The 22,887-nt window shown below is 37.9% G+C and overlaps 1 protein-coding gene and 1 long non-coding RNA gene across 4 annotated transcripts in view; one reads left to right on the top strand and one right to left on the bottom strand.

The window, feature by feature from the left end:
• Positions 1 to 22,887, bottom strand: part of LOC308191190 — a 336,186-nt gene that overhangs the window by 148,945 nt on the left and 164,354 nt on the right. The window lies entirely within an intron of this gene.
• The window catches only part of GPR158 (G protein-coupled receptor 158), a 200,242-nt gene that overhangs the window by 93,301 nt on the left and 84,054 nt on the right, over positions 1 to 22,887 (top strand). For all 3 annotated transcript variants that reach the window (XM_080578566.1, XM_080578565.1, XM_080578564.1), the window contains exon 5: positions 20,696 to 20,764. In XM_080578566.1, coding sequence (XP_080434692.1) covers positions 20,696 to 20,764 — 69 coding nt within the window. The remainder of the gene's footprint in view (positions 1 to 20,695; positions 20,765 to 22,887) is intronic.

Genomic DNA, 22,887 nt, shown 5'->3' with positions numbered 1-22,887 from the left:
TTCCTCCAAAGTAAGCTACAAGTAAAGAACCAGACAGGATCTGCATTTAATACCAAGGCAAACCAAGAAGCATATACACACCTTTCCTTGTTTCTAAAGAATTTTCCAGACTTTATAAAAAAACCATAAGCCTATTCTTTTCCAGATTACCTGTTACCTTGAGAGATTTGTCATGACATCTGAACATGAGAACCAGACATAGAACTATTTTTTTTTCTTTTTTCCCAGAATGTCTTTGAGATATAGCATTTCATTTAGTTGGACAGAGATGGATTCAGTTATAATTTAGCTACCTCAGAAGAAAGTTTGACTTTGCTCTAAATGTGTATTTCATAAGGAAAAGACAAAGGAAAGGGAGACAAAAAAAGTTATGTGGAGATTAATAATCCTTTCCTTTATGATCGTGTTTTCAAGAAACAGAAACTGAAAAATAGATGTTCCATTGCTTTTCATGGCAGTCAGCTGAGTTTTTTTCTTGGATTCCTTTTATATTCAATATCTTGTTGGTACAGCATGATTTTAAAAAGAAAAAGATCTTGTATGATTAACATGAAATGAGAACCTTTATGAACAATGAGTATTTGCATAAGAAAACTGCTGGTTACATTCGATAATGACAGAAAATTGGAGTGAATGAAGAAAACCGGTAACTGTCTACTCTCCACCAAGGGGGAGAAGTCATGGAAATTAAAGAACAGCTATTAAAGTATTCAAAATACCTGCATTTTGAGAATTTCCAACTGTTAGTGGAGCAAACCTCAATTGGATTAGTGTATCCGTATGTGATTAAACTTAACTGTGTTAAACTGCTCAGATCTGTTGTACCGGGTGGGTGTCAGAGAAGAACATTTTTTGGATTCCCTCCCACATATGGCACTAGAACATTCAAATAGTTAGAAAAAGTAATTTTTAATATAGCTTTTTAACAGAAAGAAGTATATACTGCTATGATATTAAGAAATAGTCTTCAAAGTCTTTACAACTGCAAAATAGAGCGATCAGAATATAAAAATACTAATTTAACACCCCAGTGTTGAAAAGAATGAGGTGTAGATATGTGGCATTTTGTTGCAGTAGCTGACTAGTAAAACATGCTCAGTAAAATGGGAAACTGGGTGGGGTTAGGTTACCACTCTGGTAAAAGTGTGCATAAGAGAACACTACTCAGTGCTTGTACCTTCTGGATGTTCCTGGTAAATATTAATTTCAAAAAGCCAAGGTCTTGAAAAGCTTGTCTGGCAACAAAAAGTGTCTTGGGAAAAAACATCCCTGGCACCCAGCCTGTTACTTTGTGAGTTACAGGAGTTGAGACGAAGAACAGTAAAGGTCCACAAGGACTCTTCAGATTGCAGTAGAGGTGTCAAGCTTGGTATCAAAAAGCTGGCGTATCAGGAAGAGCAGGTGCAGATCAGAAGTATTTTAGAAAAGAGAAGAAATATCTCAACTATTCAGATCACAGTGATTACACATATTAAGATCAAGAGGTACTCATAGTGGAAGCTACTGGAAGAGTCATTCATCTACTTGGTTTCATCAGCGGTGTGGAATATATGCTAGGTCTAAGCCAGTTGGCAAAATGGTTGACTGTCAGTAATAGATCTACTGCTCCATTCCCAGAGAAGATCATAGCAGTGAGAAGAGAGATGTTTTCAACAATTACTTCCAAAGAGCTATTGACAGAATGTGAAGGTACAATTTTATTTCTGACATGATCTTTACTACTAACCTAGGGTGTAATAATAATGATCTACAGGGAAACCTGGTAAATATCAATAACAGTGGTTTCATGGCTGAAGGATCTTGACAAAATGAATGGCTATAAATCAGCAAAGCCAGATGACAATCTTCTAAAAGTCAGCTAGTTCTGAAAGAACTTGAGAGGCTTCTTAAGGATCCTCTAAAGAGTCCTCTTTAGACTTCCAAAATAACTCTTCTAACAAGTTGCTGAATTATTTACTGTGGAGTAAGCCACTGCTTATATTAATAGCAGTAGAGGAGGAATGGAAGATAGGAAATGTGACATCTGCATTTATAGAGATTGCTGGTAATGATGACAAGAACTAAAGATCAGTAGGTCCAACTTACACACTAAGTAATTCATAGAAATTTTAATAAAGAACAGAACTACTAGGTCTGTGAATAAGTGTGAGAAGTACACTTTTGTGAGAATGTGATGTCCTTACAAATATATTTATAGCTCTGTGAAGGTGGATTATTCCATATGGATGAGGGTATTTTTTCCAAGGACAACCAACAAAAGCTCTTAAAAATGATGATCTCAAGGAGCGAGGTGAGCTACGCTTCTTGTAGGTAATTGAGAAATGACAGAGGAAAAGACAGTGCAGCAAATATGGTATAATTTCATATAAGGCAGGGAAATGGTGACACGGAAACAAATATTACTGTTCCTATTAGTCTATAACAAAAAGGAATTCAACAGATCTCCCAAATGGTAAAATAAATAAACTACATGTTATAGACAATTTTTAGTTCCTTTATGTCCCTCATTGGCACAGAACATCAAGGAGCTCAAAGTGTAAATCAATTCAAAAAGAGTTTTTCAGGAATCATGAAGGTTCTTGCCATTGTTGGTTATTTAATCACAGTGCTTTTAATGAAATATCTGGTTCCGGAAGTCCATACTATTTATTGTTGGAAGCGGGAAGAATAGACCAGGAAGGATGACTCTCTGCTGTTCTCCATATTAAACCATGCCCTGAGATAAGACACTGGAGTCAAATCAGAAACTTTTGTTGAAGAGTCATCAAGTTAGACTTCATTTCTGATCTTAAAAGCATTGTAGTTACTCATCTAGACTTGCAGAGGTGCATTTGATAGATGGCAAAACCAATATCAGAGGGATAAACCAAAATTCAAGTCACTTGTCCAAAACACAGTTATGGAAAGCTATCGCTGGTTGCACTGACCAAAATTTTGCATTGCCAACCTATATATGAAACTGAAAATTAGTGACTTGAAGCAGTAGTCAGCAGTAGCTGGCAAACAGTACATAATGGAACTACAGGAAGATACTGTGAGAAAGCTCAGATCAATGCTGAGGAATTCATTTGAGGCTTTGTCAAACACAGGTGAAAGTGACTCAGCAGCTGTGAGATTAGCTCAGCAGCACTGTTAATAAACTGCAAGAGTCATAACTGGAGAAAATCACAGGCAGAAAATGTGGCCCTTTGCAGAGAAAAGAAAGCAGAGAGGGAGAACTCCAAAGTGGTAAGAAAAAAAAAACACACACACACAAAAAAAAACACAAAAAAAGAAACGGAGGAATGCACAGAAGGAATAGCAGAAGCTAAACCACTAATGAAAAGCTTTGTAGGGAAAGACAGAGAAAGATGAAAAATACAAGAGAGAGAGCAGATGCTGCTGCTATAGTGGGAAAAGATAAAGCATTTCAGCAGGGGAGTAGAAGGAAGTGTGCCAAACAAAGCCAAAAAGGAAAAAAAATAATAAAATTAACAGCTAATACAGAAAGAAACTTGAAAGAAATCTGTAACTATTCTAGACAACCACAATGCCAAACAGTAATGAAAGCTGGAAAGGCTGACTGTGACATTAACACGAACTACAAGAGGCTGAAAAACTCCCAGGAGATGAAAATTGATCAAATCCCATCAGAAATGCTGACAGCACCTGACAGCACCAGTTCGATGACATTGAAGGATTTCTGCAGTGGAGCCTGGGAAAAGGAGATTTTTTCTCAACGGTGGGAACATTGGAGTGTTATTAGAGGGCCCCAATAGGATGATCTTGCTGAATACTGCAACTGGGGAGACATCCAGGCTTCTGCAGTGTGATACTAAGGAAGATGAAGCGACAGTGGATGCAAAACATGGAACAGGCTTAACTGAGGCTTGCAATTGGAAAGGAGCGTATAAACTAATAGGCTTCTCTTATTTCTTTGCTTTTCAAAAGGCTTTGACAGACTGTCTGAAAGGATCTTGCAGAACATCTTTCAGCCCCATGGAATCAGATCTGTATGGCTGTGTACAGAGATACAAAATGTTCTCTTAAGTCTTAACAACTAAAAAACAAATCAGCTCAAGGTGAACACTAGCAAACATTGTTGTGTGCTATGCCATCATTATTGCTTGAATAATGCAAACATTACTACTACAAACACGTCCAAAAAGTATGAGGCACTAACCTAACAAAAGTAGCTGGATAGGCAAGGACAGAAATCACTGATGTTATAACAAACATTCTCAAAACTGAGAAGCTGAACAGTGATTTTAGAAGAAAATTTATCAACAAAGTAGGAGAGAATTCATCTGTGTGAGAAGTGTTATGTGAACCAATGGAGAGCTCAAACCAGGGAGCAACCAACTGCAGTATTGACTAAATGCAATGTGAGGGCAGCGGAGCAAGACACCATCATGAAGAAACAGAAAGCTTAAGAAATTTTTCTATTTTGAAGTTAACATATGATTTAAAGGACTGAAGATCTACCAGAACGTTAGAGAGGAAACCAGCTACCTTGTAAACAAGATCTTCCAAAAGTACTGGGCTGTGGAAGGACATCACCTACAAAGAAGCTAAAGAGCTAATCAATTATCAGACTGCCATCAGAAGGATCAGAAAGAAGAGCTGAAAATAACTGACCTTTTCATAGGGGCATACCAGTGCAACCATGGAGCTATCAGGTAGAATACTACTGCTGTGAGGAGTCATAAATGCCCTTACAAATGGTAAGAACCTCTACTGGCAAAAAGAACAGAGATGCTGATCTCAGCCCTCGAGTGGAAGAGGCTAGCTGCTACTTCTGCCCCAGGGATGAAGGAGAGATAAGAACATGACACCAGCCTTGGCTCACACTGACAGCAACCACAACACTTGGAAAAGATTGTTTTCAGCTCTTAAAAATAACATTAAGTGCTTAGAATAAAATATTCAAAACAGTGGTTCAGAAGGGTGTTGTAATATGGCATTAACAAGGATAAAGAAGAGCAGTAGATCCCATTGAAATTAAGGGCTTTGCCCCATTCTAAACCATATATGCTCCCAAATAGTAGAAATTTATAACTAAACCGCCTTTTATTGTGTTATCTTTTATTTCCCATTTATGAACACTGTTGGAAATAAAGAAAAAACACAAATGCATTAGAGAAGAAAAAAAATTTATGGAACACTGATCAAATTAAAGCTTGCAGTTAACAAGACCACTTGGCTAATCATCAACGAGTATAAATCGTTTTAACTGTGGTAAATAACAGTAACTGACTGTTTTTATATTGGTTTTACTCTTTGTTGAATATAGATTTCCAGTGACTGGGGTTCAAGATGACTAGATATTTTATGGCACCAGTTTCCTATTTATTCCCACTCGTGTAAATGCATTTAAATGTTCTGCTAAATATGATTTCTAAATCATGAAGATTGGCCTTAAACAATGACATTTTAAACACTGCATAAAACTCCACATAGATGGAAAGACAACATGCAAATGAATCCTGTAGTTCTTCTTTTTAATACTAAGAAATCAAGAATTTCCTTTCATCCTTACTGCAACTGTGATAGGATGCAATAATTCAGAATGAGATAATCACAAGCTATTGATGTGTGATACGTCTTTAAATATTAAAGCTTGCTGGCTTTGCAAACATACCTTTTTCTCTAATGTAAATCAGCCAATCCTTTCTCTTTTTTTTTAACACTACAGCGGCATCTTGATGTGCTTGTGCCTGGATGCCTTTAATCTTTGGTGCACATTCTGCTTTTTTCTCCCTAGACACCAATTGCTGACATTTTAGCTGAAGTGGAAACTTGATAGAGGGAAAAGATCTTGCGCAGATGGAGCAGCTGCCTTTACATGCTGTGCTGGTGGGCATACCTGACAGTTCACTCAGCACATACATATTCTGTGCAGCGCTTTATGCACCTTTTCTTCGTTATATCCTTGGGTGAGAACCTAGTTTCTTGTGATTTCTTGGGGAAGTTTATTGTAGTCTTGAGGTTTGCAGCTTTAAAGATGTTGACGAGGTTATTTTCAAAATAGCTGTTGCTTTTAGTGGAATTCTCATTTCCTCCATTCATAAAACAGAACTCATAAGATGTCCTTTCCTATTTTTCTGCATAGTTAAGATATGCCTTTAGGGATGCTGTACCTTTATTAATTCTCACATAAATAATTGCAGAGTGCCATATTGAAAAGATAAGTGCATGGGCTGTTAGCCTCTGTTAGCAGTTGAAAATCAGAAATGACATACTGGCTGCTGGAGTTCCCAAAGACAGTGAACGATGGCTGCAGCAGTGTTATTGCTGTTCATTTGCAGGGTGTTGGGGCATTCACTTCATAAGCCCACAGGTTTCACATCTGTGTGTATTTCCATTTATTATAATAAATGGTTTAGGGGAATTAAGTACTTGCAAAGAGAAAAATAAACCTATTTCCACCTCAGACATTGTAGGCCCCAGGACAAACTGATGCGTGAAGAAAATAAAGATCTAGATATACAAAGAATATCTAATGGATGCTCTTCTAATGGAATGAGCAGGGCAATAGGAGGCACAATTAGGCTACACGATGGTGCTCACTAGACAGGGTCTACCCTAACGGACAAGGTAGGTCTTAAACGAGACTTTTCATCAATACTCAGCAATAGCTGTAAGGATCCAAAATTCACAATCTTCTCCCTGTATCTTTATATTAAGCCAGATTTTCTCTCTGCAATGTTGAATTAGCACATATTCTTAGTGGCCATCCATAAAACATGCAAAGATTGTAGGGCAGTATGTTGCCTTCAAAGTGACATGAATCAGCAGTGGACTAGGACACATTTGCTCCACGTTGGCTTTCAGACTGATTCATGGCGTGTACTTTCTTAGCCTTAATGTCTTGCTATTCAAAACCTTGGAGTTCGGAATCATTGTCACCTTCTATTCCATCAATGTTCCATAAAACTCTGATACATATACATACAGCAGAGAGACCCAATGTTCTAGTCAGTGGAGCAGATAACAGATTACTTCTAATACAGGGTCCTGGCTAGGAAGATAGTTGTCACCGGGGAGAGACAAGGCTGTAGTAGCCTCGAATGCATATATAAGTTTAACTGTATAATAATCTGATTTTCCTTTTAAAATAAACATAAAGAAAAAAGATAATTGAATCCTTGAATTTCAACATATATTTCCCAACAATGAGAACTATTACAACATAAAATATTTTTTTCCAAAGCAGTTTTGGAGCTAGAAATTAAACTAAACTCAACACATTGCTAAGCTTTTTGTTCATCTGTTAATGTTGGTCTTTGGTTCTTGAAGACTTTTGCACATATATGCTCCTTTCAGGGAAGTCGAGTAAACTAGATGGACGTTCACACAATGTTTTACCACTGATTCTTTGATGCAGTAATTTCAGGGTAGTTCCATTTACCTGCAGTTTCATTTGGATTTGTGAATGGACATTTACAGGTTTACTGGGAGGACACTTCCTGTCGTGTCAGCAGAATAACAGTGACATTATTTATTTATCCTCCTATTTGTCTTGGAGTTGTATGCTGCTGTGAACCTTCCTTGTACAATCAATAGCAATAGCTAAGTCCCTGGTGGGTTGCACGATGTCCTTGGCATGCTTCCCTCTCCAAGAGCAGACTTCCATCTGAACAAGGCCTTTCTTTTTATTATAACCACCTTAGTGTAAGCTAAGAAGAACTATTCAAAGTAAAAGCCCATCTTATAATGAAGGGACTTTTCAACCAACAAGTCTTGAAAATTTAGCAGCGACAATCATAAGTGTTTGTCTATGGAATAAGTTTTTGTAAGGGGTTCCCTGAGCTGACACGTCTTTGTCTAATAGACAGGGCACAGATTTGGAGACTGTAATTAACTGTAGCCTCCTCAGATCATTCAGACTAAAACATATGCCTATTCTTCATTCTTTTTATCATCTCTTTGGGTGAAAGTTGAAGGTTCATAGATCACAAGCAGCAGCATTATACTGTCAGCTTCTCTTTAGGACTTTGTGCTGTAAACAGTCAGGTTGCTTGCTGCCTTCTCTGTCCCAGCCATGCCTCCCTCCCTCTGAAGTAAAATCCTGACATTTTCCTCTGACAACTTCTCATCAATATCAGTAGACCTGAAAAAAATACCTTCATCTCCTCCTGGTTCCCTCAAAGACGTCCCAGCTACTGCTTTCTTAGTTACGGTAGGAACATGCTTGTTATCTAACATCTTGTTGGACTCAGCTCACTTTGCCTCCAGCTCTGCCAGAGTCTCACTGAACTCGTTCTGAGTTCCCTTTTATTACATGTCTTCTGCCAATCCTTGCCTCAGCTTGCTGTCTTGTGCCTTGACTACTGCAGTGCTTTCTGCTAGCCTTGGCAAGTGCAGTCATGGCCTGTTTGTATCTGTTCAACACGATGCTGGAAACAATTCCCTATCCTGCCACTTTGTGCTGTCCTTATTGCTTCTCTCTGTTGGCAGCGTACATAAGCTATACCTTCTTGTATTCAAGATCCCCCATGAGCTTTTCCCTCTCTACTCATGCTATTTATTTGATGCAAAAGTGTCAACACCAGCCTCCATCATCATCTTGTTACATTTTTCAAATACACCCCTTGTTCCCTTCATGCTTTCCTCATACTTGGTAGGGGCTTTGTCAGAGCCTCCCCTGCTCTCCATATTATGTCTTCAGATTCAGGAACTTACAAAGTGTGTGATACTGATAGGCTGGGAGTGCTGGTGGCTAGTTACAATAAGTGATATTGCCTTGTTGTTCCCTTGGTCTTCCCATCTGTCCTTATCCATCTGTTTTCCTTTAGCTTAAACTCTCACTACTTGGAACAAGGGCAGTCTTCCTTACTTTCTCCTTGTGCAGGGTCCACAGTAACTTAAGGATGACCTGGGGCTGGGTCTTTCCACCATACAGTGATAGGAGGAATAATTATATGTAGCAATATTTCCTTCAAAGGCAAGTGTGCTTTTATTTTCAGTGAAGCATACAACCCATGATTAATTTTTTTTTAATACAAGATCGTTTAGTGTGATAAATTCTGAGGAGATGAAAAATCTCACCATTTTGGGGGGTCAGCATTTCTCAGATAAATTATTAGTTTGGAGCGGTTTAGCCATTTGGCTCTCATAAACGAAAAGTGAATAAAATAAACCGGAGTTGGATTTAAAACCTTCAGAATTATGAGTTTTTGTTTGATTTGAAATTAGTATAATGATCATCATCTATAGTTCGTTTGCCTTCTTAGTCATGTGAATAGTGAGTTTTGTTTTTTTTCTCTTTATCAAGTTTTCTGTACCCTTCTCTTCTTACATCATGCTCAGTTTGTTTCCTCTGAAATATCATGGGTCTTGAGCTTTGCAATCAGGTTGTTTTTTTCTCCTGTAATTTACCATAAACTATTTCTTTCCACATGATTGAGCTACAATTTATATAGACTGTTTTAGTGAGCTGTGGCATTATCTTTGGTAATAGGCAATGCCATGTTGAATGAGAAAGCTGAAATCCAATTCAGGTGTTCCAAAGCTATTTGTAAACTGAACCAGGAGAACATGCACAACGAGCCTTGTATCCTGCTAGTGAAATGGTTTTTTTTTAATCCATCAGATTTTTTTTATATATTCTGTTTGATCTCCTGCTGGTTAAACAACTATCGATATTAAAAGCATACTTTATCCTTGAAGAGCACAATGCCTTTTTGTCTTCCTTTCTCTTCATTTCTGCATTAATTGAATGCATACCTAGTGAAGCAGGCTCTTTAGATGATCCAGAATTTTGATGATTGTTATCTTACATATTCAACTTTTAAATTAACCATAAGGATGTGAATAGATTGAAACTGAACTTGGACATTGTTTACCTCCTTACTGATTTTTCTTCACTTCCATATTCATTACAATTTGGTAAGAGCCAGGTATCTTGATCGAAACTGGAGGAATTCCTGGTCTTGTAACAAAGATGTCCCTGGGACATTAGCTAGTTTCACTGTGAGGGTTCTTCACCAATAATATTTTTTCAAGTATCTGTATTGTAGGTGGTGTAGTGCAACTTATATGCAGCAGGATTTGTACTTCAAAACGTAGAACAACTTATCTTCATGATATATCATAACTGGTTTCATTACTTCTATAATAGAAAAGATCAAGGGCCACATGAATTGAAAAATAAAGTATTTGGGGATTTCTTGGCTGCCTGACATCATGTGCACTTTTAATGAAATTGGTTTATGATTGATGGCTGCTTGACCTTTGCTTTTCCTGTTTTGTTTTTTTCCTCCAAGTAAAAAGTAAATTTAATGATTACATTTTATTTGGGCTTAGCTATAACTAGCAATAGAAAAAAATGACCTTTGTGTAAGTATTTTTTAAAGAGGAATAAAAAAGCCATGAGGATTATATTTATTTGGTTTAGGAATATTGCACAAAACTGCAAATGCCAGAATATTCTGACAACTTGCCAATATTGCTTAAATGGAAACATGGAGCTGTAAGCCTATCTTTGGAAAATTGGCCTTTGCTGTGAAATTTACTGTATTTGCAATCCATATTCTATTAGGAGGCAATTATTCAAAGAGAACAATTATCATTAAAAGTATTTGTCAGTGTGATAAGAGGTTGAACAGGGCATAGAATTTCACATTGAATATTTTGCAAAGAAATTTTCAAAAGAGACACAACCATTTCCGCTTTGAAGTGAAAAGCGTTTCGTGCAAAAGAGTTCCTTGAATTTTGTAAGACAACCTACATTAATGAAATGAGATCTTGAAAATTCCCTTTTTGCTGGGTAGCAGTCCTACTCGGTCCTTGAATTTATTATAGAGAAGATAAAAAACAATGATTTACTTTTCTGCTTATTTCATGGTAGCGCTCTTCTAATTTTTTAACTCCTTACAAGCCTGTGTACTTGGGGAAAGCCTTTTAGATAAATCTCCTTTTTTTTTCTGACATTGTTAAACTAGAATTATTCTTTCTGCTTAGTGGACTGTGGTTTGTCCTGGGATAAACCCTCAAAATGTTGTTTGCCTCATGTGGACAGAACCATCCCGTGCTAGGACAGTCCCCTCGTGCCAGGGAGCGTATGGTATCTTTTCCTGTCTCACCAATACTTTTAGAAGGCATCTCTATCAGCAAGAAAGTGGATTTCTGAAACTTGAACTTTTTTTTTTTTTTGTGGAATTGAATTGTTTTCCAGACAGTCCACTATGTGTAACTGAGGCTTCGGAGGGGTCTTTCCAGTTGTTTTGAAAAGAGTAGGAGAGCAATTTAGAATCATGATCCAACAGCTTCTCTTCACATCTCCTGTGTCCTCACATGTAGGGTATCTATAGTTCATCTACAGGACCTCCAGACCTGCAACATAAGGGCCATGCCATAATATTCCTCCTGGAAGCACCAAAGAATGAGCACACTGCTGACACCTGTACCTTTAGCTAAGCTTTTTGTTTCACTTGTTTTGAGGCAGTTTTGCTTAGTGATTTATCTAATCTCTTCGAATGCATCAGCTTAGCATAACAGAGCAAACCTCTATCTGTTCTCTGTTTCCTAGCTTCTGGGCCATTCTGCCATGCATCAATGTGTGCTTGCCAGCAGCTGTACGTTGAGTGGTAGGTACCCTTTACAGTTTAAGAAGTATGAGTATGTGATATGCAAAGTTGAGACCAAAGAGGAAATCTGTCTTCACTTTTTTCTAATGATTTCCTTTAGGCCTTGTTTATCTGGAAGGCATGATTGCATCCTGGTGGTAAGCCACCTTTGCCAAAGGAAATTTTCTTTGAATCACAGCCCCACTCAGTCATTTGTTACATTATAAAAATGGCAGAACTATTTAATAAAAGAGAAAAAAAAAATCTAATTATGCCAAGTCGTCCCCTTATTATGTTTCCATGGTACCATGCTACATATAATCCACTGTGACGTGTGGCCACAGAGAAATCTGCAGGCTTCCTGGACTGACACCAGAAATCTACAGTTCTGTTAATTCATTAATATAGAGTGTACCGGATACAAAATTACTTCAATTTTATTTTGGCTTTTATTTTTTTTTTCATTTTTCTCCTTTCTGAAAATACTTTGAAACTCGTATCACTGACTTTGTGTGAAAATATTCAGAAATTCAATGCTAATTAAGGCTGCTGTATTTCCTGGATTGCTTAAGACCACACAGAATTGTAATGCAGCATCTTCTGTGCTTGTTTATACATCATTTTAGCTTTTGGTTTTGTTATACTTGATGCAACTTGGATGGCTACACTTTTTTTTTTTTGAATTGCCCTTGTGCAATTAATTGTTGAGCATTTATTTATGACCCTCTACCAGTACCCAAAAGGCATGTAGGACTTGAGTTTCCTAATGTGATTTGCTACAGAAATTGTGTTACTTCCTGAGACCTGGGGATAGAGAATTATTATTTATCTCAAAGACTATTGATGTGGTCAACATAGAATGGATGGACCAAAAAGCAAGCAAATCCAAAGGCATTTTTTTCAGCCCTGGTCAAGAAAATGTGCTCTTCTAAGGCATATTGGTAAGGGGGAAGCAAAAAGGAAGACTGGGGATACCTGGCCTGTGCTACCTAGGAACTCCCCACCTTCTCATTAGTTTCACAATCTACAGTAAAGCTCTAAGTTAAGAGCTGGATTGTCACTAGCATGTATGGAACTGATGAAGAGTTCCTTCCTACCATAGAGAAAGGCTCAGGAGCAAACCAAAAAGTGCAGTAACACTGAATTACCACTTTTGAAGTGTTGTGACATGAATGTGGTCTGGCTCTGCATGCTGTCCTCTAATGATATCCGAGTTACACTATGTGCTTGCTCCTCAGCTTTTGTAGTCACCACTTCAGTTTTCCCCCAGGAGCTGCCCTCTTCTTTTGGTCAGTTTATCTATGAAGTAGATGAAGATAATATTTGGAATAGAGAATGAAACTCTGTTTTTATTGCTTGAAACACATGCAGTTCCAGCTCCTTCAGATCCAAAACTGGAAGCAGTAATAGGATAAAAACACTGGCTGAAACCCAGTCTTGGAATGAGATTGGTGAGGCAGGTCAATGTACTGCCTTGATACCATCATCTTAACAAAGGCATCTGTTCATATGGTTTATCTCTAAGTCTTTATTTTATTCTGATCTTTTCATTAATCAAATGTCCTGAGAAGCAGTGTGGCTGAAAAACAGCAGGAAGTTCGAGAGGACTATGAGCCAATGCTGAGCTCTCACCACAATTCAGGAAAATCGTATACTCGACAACAGGGGCATACCCAGTAGGCTCAGCAAGGCTGTTATTCCTCTGCTCGGTGGTAATGGGGTTGCTCGTGGAATACTGAGCCCAGTTTTGTGCTCTGTGGTTCATGAAGTGTGGGGAAACTGGAGAGAGCCCAGAGGATGACTACTGGTGAGTGCTAGAGCATAAAACCTACTGGTAAAGCCTGTAGAAGCTAAGCTTGAATAGGATGGCAAAGAAGAAGCTAAGGGGCAATCTAGTAGCAGCTTATTTGAAGGGTGTTTATAAAGACAGATCCAAACTCTCTTTAGTAGCGTCAAGAGTTGTAACAAGGGACAACAATCACAAATTATGGGTTGGGAAGTTCAGGCTGGGAATTAGGAAAAGCTTTCTCACTAGGAGAGAAGTGCCAGACCACAGTCAGCTACCCATCAGTTACCTAGCTCCATTCTTGGAGGTTTTGAAGGCTTTGGAAGACAAAGCCATGGCTGACTGAATTGCTGTTGGCAGTACTCCTGCCTGAACCAGGAGATGGGACTAGATAACCTGTAGAAGTCCCTTTCAACAAGCATTTATATGAGTCAGTAATTCTTTGAGACTGGTTAGATTTCATTATGCACATTATGGATTATTATAATGTTTATTGATTAGATGCAAAGCATCTAATTGGATTAGTTCTGTGAGTTACTCTGTATTAAAGATAGCTGTTGGGATGCCTCTGTCTCAGCTGGACTGCAGTCCTCATTGCTTCACAGAACAACAGAAAACTATGATAAATGGTTTGCTTTCTGTAATAGCATTTTTGTTTGTTTCTATTAATGAGAAAAGATATATGAGAAAGTTAAAAAATAGCTATATTTCTCTAATAAACAGTGAGTGAGGCTTTCTATAAAAGAATTGCTCCAGAGAGACAGCAATGTTTGCTTCACAGGAGAGCAGAAGTAATGAGCCAGCCTTTACTTCTGTGCCTTCCTAATTCACAATATCTGTACGTGCTGAACTGAGATTTCAGTACTGAAACCAGAGTTTTAGTAAGAATGTCTCTGACTGTCTCTGTGTTTGGACCACCCCCACACCCAGGGGCAAGGTCTCCTTTCTCACAGGGCTGCCTTGCACCTCAGCATCCTGACTTTGCTTTCCTCATCCTTGCCCTGAGGCTCTGTCTCCTCTCCATCACTGCATCTTTCTAGAGTATCCAAAATAATCTGCTATGGGGTGACCTTGACCCACTATTATGTCTTGTCTTCCAAGGGGAAGCCTGCAAAGGCAATTTCAGTGTAGCTGCTCCTGAACTTGTTTATAGAATAAACACGCTACATCCTATGTTGTGACATCCATCATGTGGCATTACTCCGACCCCTATATCTGGGTTGCAGATTTGCAGTCAAATCCTGAGTCTCACGTGGAGGTGACAACTAACCTCTGAGCTGTTAATATAGGAGTATATCTGGACTTTGTGAATATTTGTAACTTCTTACTTTAAATCGCCAGCAGTTGTGTGACTTTGAGCAGTCACCGAAGTGCAAATGGCCAGTAGCATCTCACAACTGCTAGTAGCTGCATCCCAGCTGAGAGGAGAAACTGTGAACATTTCGAGTTTTATCCTCTTTGAGTTGGAGTGCTGGTCTGTACTGCAGTGGTTTTATAACACGAGGGCATGTCCTCAGCTGTGAGTCCTGTTCCACTGCCTAAGTCACACTTGAACTCAGTTTTTCCATAAATGCCTCCTGAAGTATTTAACATGCAGATGCATTTTACTGTGCTATTGTGGTGGTTTTGCTGTGTAGATCTAACATGACATACTCAGCGATTCAGAAGTTATCAAGCCCGTCCACCAACTGGGGGCCTTTATGTCCCATGTCCTCGCACTATTTTGCTATTTGCTGTCATCTGCCTAAAGCTATCTTGCATTTTTCTAGTTGGTCCTTTTGATAGCTTACTATGAAACAGCTGATGGCAATTCTCTTGAATTTCCCTTATGGCTGACAACTTGCACTGGATTTGCTGGAATTGTCTTAGTGGGCCATTTGTTCATAGCAGAATTTAAGGATTGTAACTTCTCTCTAAGAAACTCAAGCTCAAGATGCATAAGATGGTAGAGACCAGTACATAACCTGGTACCTGGTCTCCATCTTTACTGTAATACTTGCCATAATATTTTAATTGCTTCCTTCTGGTTTGATTCCAGAATTTCTGGATGGAGGCCAGATTGAAGCTAATGCCTAGTTCAATAATTATTTTTCCTCCTTAAAATTAAAATAATAATTATTTTTAATGAATATCTCAAAAAACAAACAAAAACAACTAAAGAACGTGGGAAAAGTATGAAAGAGGTAAGGTAAGTATAAAAGTTAGTATGAAACTAGAAGCAAAATAAATTGCAGTGTCAATTAGGTGCCTGCAATGTGTAACCATTAAGTGAGACAAGGAAAACCAGAAAGGACAGATTTACTGACACAAATAACTAAACACAGAAATGAAACCCTTGAAAGGAAAATGAGCAAACAGACAAAACAGTAAATAAACAGACCTTACACAAGTTCAACAGCCAGAGAAATAAATAATCAACAAACAAAAACCCAAATAAATGCCAACAACAAGCAAAGCAGATTAAAAAAAAAAAAATCAACCCAGGCAGCTGATAAGGAAAAGAGAAAGAAATTGACATGACGTTACATGCAAATGGAAGAAGATTCCCCTGGGCTTTATCCTAAAATACCCTGATTTCTGTGAAGGAGGTTTTTAATTATACAGACAGCATTGGTGGAGGGCAAAAGGCAGAGGCTGTGGATTGCCATTTGCTTCCATTCTTTCATTTACTTTCTTAAAAGAGAAAAGATTTTTGTCCTGACATATGTGGACATATTCACTGCTATGTACATATTGAAGTCCTATGGAAGCAAATATTTGTGGTGCTGCCTACAGCCACACCTTAGGTGCCTGTATTTGCGAAGTCTGCGTAGTGGCAAATTCAACTCTTGGTGGAAGAATGGTGCTCCAAGGCTGATAGAAATGCTGTCTATCTAACATAGGATACCTTCTATCTCATGTATTAAGTAAAAAACCTTTTATTTTGGTTTTCACCCCTTTAGCTATTCCCTGTTTTTGAAGTTTTGGTACTGGCTGAAGGCTTCTCACACCTTCTTGGGCTGTAGCAGCGTCACTGGAGGAAAAAACAAGTCAAATGAAATATAAATATTTCAAATAAATGTACTTGTCTTTTATAAACGGAAAGCTTCCATGTTACCTTTTTCTTGTTAAAATATATACTTTTCTTTACAATAAAGAAAATTAAAAAATGGAATTTCAAACTTGTTGTTTGGGAGAGTTCTCCACACTGCAAAAACAGAATTTTGCTGGTGCTGTTTCTTATTTGAACATTTATGTTTTTCTTCATCAGCAGGGATGCCATTCATCTCTGTCAGAATATCTACTCCAATTTCTGAAGAATCTTGTTACAAAAAGCTGTGAATGTAGGGTTAAAACCTCCATTTTCTAAGTATCAAAGACAGAGATAAAGGCACAGTCACGACATGGATTCAAGTTCATTTTGAATTTCAGTGTTGTTGTGGAATTCATATTTCTTTTAGGGCACAGAAGAGAAGTACATTGTCAGAATTCATAGATAATGGTTGCTTCAGGAACACAGGTGAGAAGAAAATCATAGAGGAGTTTATTGTCTTGGGAGAAGTGCTGGAAATGTGGCAGTTCTGTGCCCCTGCATGTTACCTTATCATCTTGCCATCCAGAAGAAAGCTTGATAAGAAAAGGTTGATCAGGGTGCAGAAGACTTATTTATAAAAGGATGTTCACACAGAAGTTGTTTGAAGATTAATTTTTTAAGAACATTTTTATCTTCTCTATATGATACACATTTCACCTACTTTCTTGGTTATTCTGTCATATAGAGATGCATAGTATAAAAAGAAGAAAAAAAAGCTTCTTCAGGGTTTGAGGGCTTACTGATAGTGGGAGACATGAGTTCACTGGTTATGGGCAAGGCCCCTCTGCATTAATTCCCAGTGAGTAAAGTGGTGTTGTCTTAGAAAGATGTTGTGAAGAAAAACTGTATCAAAATGTGTAGAGTCAGGACCACATAAGGAGTCTTCTGGACATGGTCCTATATACTACTTATTTTTACTTATGATGTAGTGATTGGAACTTTACATCACAAAGTGGGAAATGGTAGTGGAGGCAGATTTTAACCTTTTATAATCTTTCTAATCTTTTCTTCCTTGTGTACTTCACAGAAGTTTTATGTCTTGCTCAGGCTAAAGTTATGTGTTCATTAGAAATGCGAACTAAGTCATACTGTCATTTATAGTTTGTAAAATATATGCAGTTTCTGTTCTACATGTCAAAGCAGTGCGCACGATCCATTAACTTGAAACATAAAAGCTATAAAATAATTGAGAGTTTAGTCACTTCTTAATTAAAATAACATGAAAGTATTCTATTTAATGGTTTCAAAAGTGGCACCTAAACATTTACTTCCAGCTTTTTGGTGCTCTATGAGCTCAGAACAGAAGTTTCTGCAGAAAGCAGTCTTGAAAAGTTGTCTAGATGTATTGATTTTTATAGTGCCAGTTGAATAAGTTGAATGTATATCTGAATACATTAATAAGAATACATAAGCAATTTTACTACAGCAGCCATAAAAGATAATATCATCCATTTGGTTTTTGTTTATAGTTTTGGGATGCTCATAAAAAAATAAACATATTGTGAATACAGAATCAATGTGTTTTGTTTTGGACATTTTTTGTCCGTTGATATATACGCTTTGTGTATGTCTCTGGAGCATCCTTGTAGATGAAATGAGGCAGGGCTGTTTTGTGAGGAAATGCAGTATGGGAGTGTGGGACCATCTTTACCTTGGTAGACTAGTGGGTGAGCTTCCCCCTCTATCCAAATGACAGAAATAAATTACATAAAGTGCTAGCTCAACTGAATTTAGTATGTCACTGATAGAGTGGATTGTGTGAGCCTAAAAATACTTACAGTGGCATTTCAGTTACCCGTTGTCTAGCTCTTTGCCTTTGGGATTATGCTTATACTTTACCCAACATCAAAATGTATTAACTGAGAAAGAGAAGAGAAAACACACCTTAATTTGGGCTTTTGAAACAAATGTCTTGCATTACAGGAGACCAGTGATGAAAATGTAAATATGAGCTCTGCTTGTGGGTCAATTTTCAAGTTTCTGCAGTTGCTATGACAGGCATTGCATTCTATTTGGAAATACAGTTATGGTAGTTTAGCTGTTTGTGGAGCTCTGTTTTGTTTTGCTTTGCTTTTTAGGGAAACTTTTTGTGGAAGCATGTAAGTTCCAGGAAAATTTTGCTAGAAATATGTATGTTTCAAGGTCAGGGTGTAATTTTAGAGTGAGTTAGCAGAATAGTTTTGTGATCCTTAATATGTAACTCTTGCTAAGAAAGTCTAAGGTTCAGATCCATGGGTGACAGAACTCACAATAATGAACTAAAGCTGCACTACAGAAAGCTTAAGAGACATTAGGGAGAACTTTCTAAAAGTGGAGGTTAGGAATAGGAAAACACACATGCACTTTTCTTTCTGGCAAAAAGAGGAATAATGTATTTGCATCAGAAACTGAGAAAACAGAATGAGGCATTGTTACAGGGGATACAAAAATCTCCATAGTTCTTCTTATCCTTTTTATCTTGAACACTGAAATTCTATGCGACTCTTACATTGCACTGTCAAGGAAAGAAAAAAGCAAAAGGAGGATTTGAAATCTTCAGTCTGTGTTGTGTTTCTAAGACTTGTTCCATCAAGAAAATTCCACCAGTTTTTGCAAGTCAAAAATGGATTCCAGGCCACCAAAAATTTGACTGTAAATTGTTGTGGTTTAACCCGGCTGGCAGCTAAACACCACACAGCCGTTCGCTCACCCTCCCCCCTCCCTCTCTGGGATGGGGGAGAGAAACGGGAAAGTGAAGCCGGTGAGTTGAGATAAAGACAGTTTATTAAGACAGGAATATAATAATATAAGGAATATAAGGAATATAATAATAACAATAATAATAATAATAGTGATAATGATAATAGTATTAACAATAATAATGTGTAAGAGAACAAGTGATGCACAATGCAATTGCTCACCACCCGCTGACCGATGCCCAGCCTATCCCCGAGCAGCCGGCCCCCCACCCCGGCCAGCCACCCCTATATATTGTTTAGCCTGACGCCAGATGGTATGGAATACCCCTTTGGCCAGTTTGGGTCAGCTGTCCTGGGTCTGTCCCCTCCCAGCTCCTGCTGCACCCCCAGCCTGCTCGCTGGCAGGACAGAGCGAGAAGCCGAAAAGTCCTTGGCCTGGTGTAAGCACTGCTCTGCAACAATTAAAACATCAGCATGTTATCAGCGCTCTTCTCATCCTAATCCAAAACATAGCACCCTACCAGCTACTATGAGCTACTTAACTCTGTCCTAACTGGAACCAGGACAAAATCTACTCATATAGGGCTCTTTTTTTTAATGATTGCTTTACTAATGAAAGATAAACATCTCTCATCTAAACCCATTAGAGAGAGTACCACAGACCATTGATTCCAGTCCATGAGAGGATTTTATTATGGGAAATGGTTGAAATAGCATGAAATGCATGATTTTTCAAAAGATTTTTGGCAAATCCTCTTTTGTTGTCTTATCTGACCGCATTGCTTGCAGTCAGGAACGTGCTGCCTTCATCCAGAATAGTGAATGAAAGACCCTCTCAGAGGAAGGAGGTAGCTAAAGAAATGGAAAGCAGTGTTGATCTTTTGTCTTTAAGATAAGGTGCAGATGCACTATGCATAAATTATCAAACTTACTGGAATAATCTTTATATTAAGGAAAAGAATTGATTTTTTTTTTTATTTTAAAATGGAAGAAAACTATGATGGAGACTGCATTAGAACTGGTAAAGAAATGGCACAATATTTTACAATCCTGACAAGTTAATGTCTAAATCAACATCTTTGTACAAAGTTTCAAGGAAAATAAAGGTGCTTTCAATCTAAGAGTACATTCTGTATTCAGTAAAATTGTAGATTATTTATACATACTGTGGAAGCCAAGTCATCAATATTAAATAGGCAGGTCAAAATGTTCAAAGGGCTTCTTGAAATTTAAATAGTACAGAACAAATTCTGCAGTTAAATTCATATCTGTAATTTCAATGATTTGTAATTCCTCACAATTGAGAGCCATTTTAGCAGTTTGAAAATGTATCCAGGTAATGTGTTGAATAATATTTAACATAGGAATGAGTGATTTTTGAAATTGGATTTTGTAAAACACAGCTATTGTAATGGGCTGGTGAATTAAAGAATGTGGAGCGTGACAACATGATAGACAGCTTAATACTGTGCTAATAAGCATTACTGTGGAAGCATTACATTGGTGGAAGTGAAGGTGCCTTTTGCAAAGAACTCAGCATCTAAACTGCACACAGAGAATTTTCTAATATTTTGTATTGTCTTTTTTTTTCTATTTGTTTGTTTCCTAGAGTATCAGGGCTTCAGGGCTGGTGCTGTTGGAAACCATTCTTTTTGGATCACTTCTTCTGTACTTTCCAGTAAGTCAAAACGAAATTTTTTTTGGAAAATGATATCTTTGCCAACATTTAAAAACATTGCATGAATCACATTGGTAACAAATGTGTTCATCAAAATTAGTTATGTAATGATTAGTCTAATGTGTTTAATAAAATGTGCTATGTTCTGTAAATATTCTTAAGAACACTTGGATGTTTTACTGTATTTGAAGAAATTCTCCATCTTCGGTTAAAGAACATTTCATTTTTATTTAATTTTTTGTGTGTGTGTGTGTTCTAGGCTAAACTGAGTTTTAGCCTTGAAAGAAGATACCTCTCTGCTCTGCTAGGGGAAAAATGTACAGGGTATGTAAAAGGAAGACACTGATTATACCATATATTTCTTGGGAATGCAGTACAAGGGAGGGTGATTATTTTAGTGTATTATTGCTGGTATATATTTTAGTAAGTGTTTCTGAGGCCTCATGACATCTGCAATACCAGGTATTTGGGAAAATGTGATGGCATTATCCATTTAAATGGGAAAAAAAAAGTGATTTCACATTCACACAAGGAATGTATCACAAAACTCTATGAAATATATATACTTTATTTTTTCAAAAATCCCCCACTGAACTCATAAACCCAAGGTAAAGCCTAGATAAACCAAGGCATCAAAGAGTAAATCAAGTGAAGTGAATAGAAAGTGTGCAGATCAGGAGACAGAAGCAAAGATGTAGTTGTGGATTGTTTTAAAATATGTTTATGTTCTCTTTTCCTCAGTAGTAAGAATCTTCTGTGCTTTTACAGACAGTTACTGAGTGACTGCCGGAAAACAAAACTCCTTAGTGGTTGTGGAACAAATAGCGAACAAACTGTAGCAGAATGAAGTGTGAAGAATGCTATAATAAACACAAATCCTGGTGGAATTTTTATGCATTATTTTTTGAATTGTGTTGGCCTTTCAAGTTCTAAAGAAAAGTGTGTGCATTTCTTGGATGGTTTTATGTGTCTTTTCATCCTTGACTTTGCAGATGTCAGGAAGAAAGAAGTTTTGTTTTTTCCATATTGTACAAATGCTTTTTACTACTTGCATTGCCTCTCCCCTGGGTTTCCAGAGCTCCCTTCATGTTCTTTTCCAGTGAGAAGAACAGGAAGCCCATGCAGTGCTCCCTCAACTGGTATAGAAATGGTGTAAATCATGTAAGGAAATTCATACCATAAAGCATAATAGGGGGGATTTCCTTTCCATGGCTGTCCCCTCTTGCTTTCCCAGAGAGCCATGGAGCCATGTCTTCCCACGGCAGAGGCTCTATCAGAACCAGTCGGTGTTTGTACCACATTGGCTCCAAAGTTTGCCAAAAGCCTGATTATAGCTCTTTCTGTGCAGTGCCTGCAGTCTGCTCACCTGTGACTGGTTCTCCAGCATCTATCCCAGTTCTTGTCTTGATCCTCTAATTGTTGTCTTCCAGAAAGGACAAATGTCCTCTGGTGGCTGGCTGTCTTCAGGCTTTAGGAGCTCAGCATCAGGGATGCTTACATAACGGCAATGGAGTTTACTGGCAACAGCTGACTTGAAGAAGAAGGAACCTGTTAGATTCAAGAGATGGTCATCCGTAACCTTTAAATGCAGAGGGAAAAGAAAGGCAGTGGAGCTGGGAGGGGGCATTAGAAGACCAAAGCTTCCCCACTGTTTCTCACTGATGTTTAAACAACATTTTCCCCCTTTTTATCATTGACATTAACAGTGTTAAATATACGACAAGTGAAAAATGACAAGTTGACATTGTCTGAGGAAAAATGTTCTGCTAAAAAGTCTTGATGAGCCTGTCTCCCAGGTGGGAGATAAATACTTGACTGGACCTCGTCCGTCTCTGCGCATCTCATATGATATTAAACTGCCCACTGAGAACACGTTCTGTTAGAAACTAAAACGCAAAGGATACAACTTGACTTCTCTGTTAGAGCAGTTTTATGCTCCCACACTCTTTGGTAGGGCTCTCTTTCTTTCATACATAGGTAATTACTCATCGGGTTATTACTCCCACAGGCTGAAAGAAACGGGAAAGTAATTTTATCGTTTCTATTTTAAAGGTCTAAGGGGAGGGACTTAGTGTGATAATGGAGGTCATATTAATGTTCAGACAGAGAAATTAACCAATTTC

The sequence above is a fragment of the Anser brachyrhynchus genome, assembly GCF_964034855.1.
Source record: "Anser brachyrhynchus genome assembly, chromosome: 2".
NCBI lineage: Eukaryota > Metazoa > Chordata > Aves > Anseriformes > Anatidae > Anser > Anser brachyrhynchus.
Note: the sequence above shows the minus strand (reverse complement) of the source record. Positions and strands in the feature narration are given on the sequence as shown.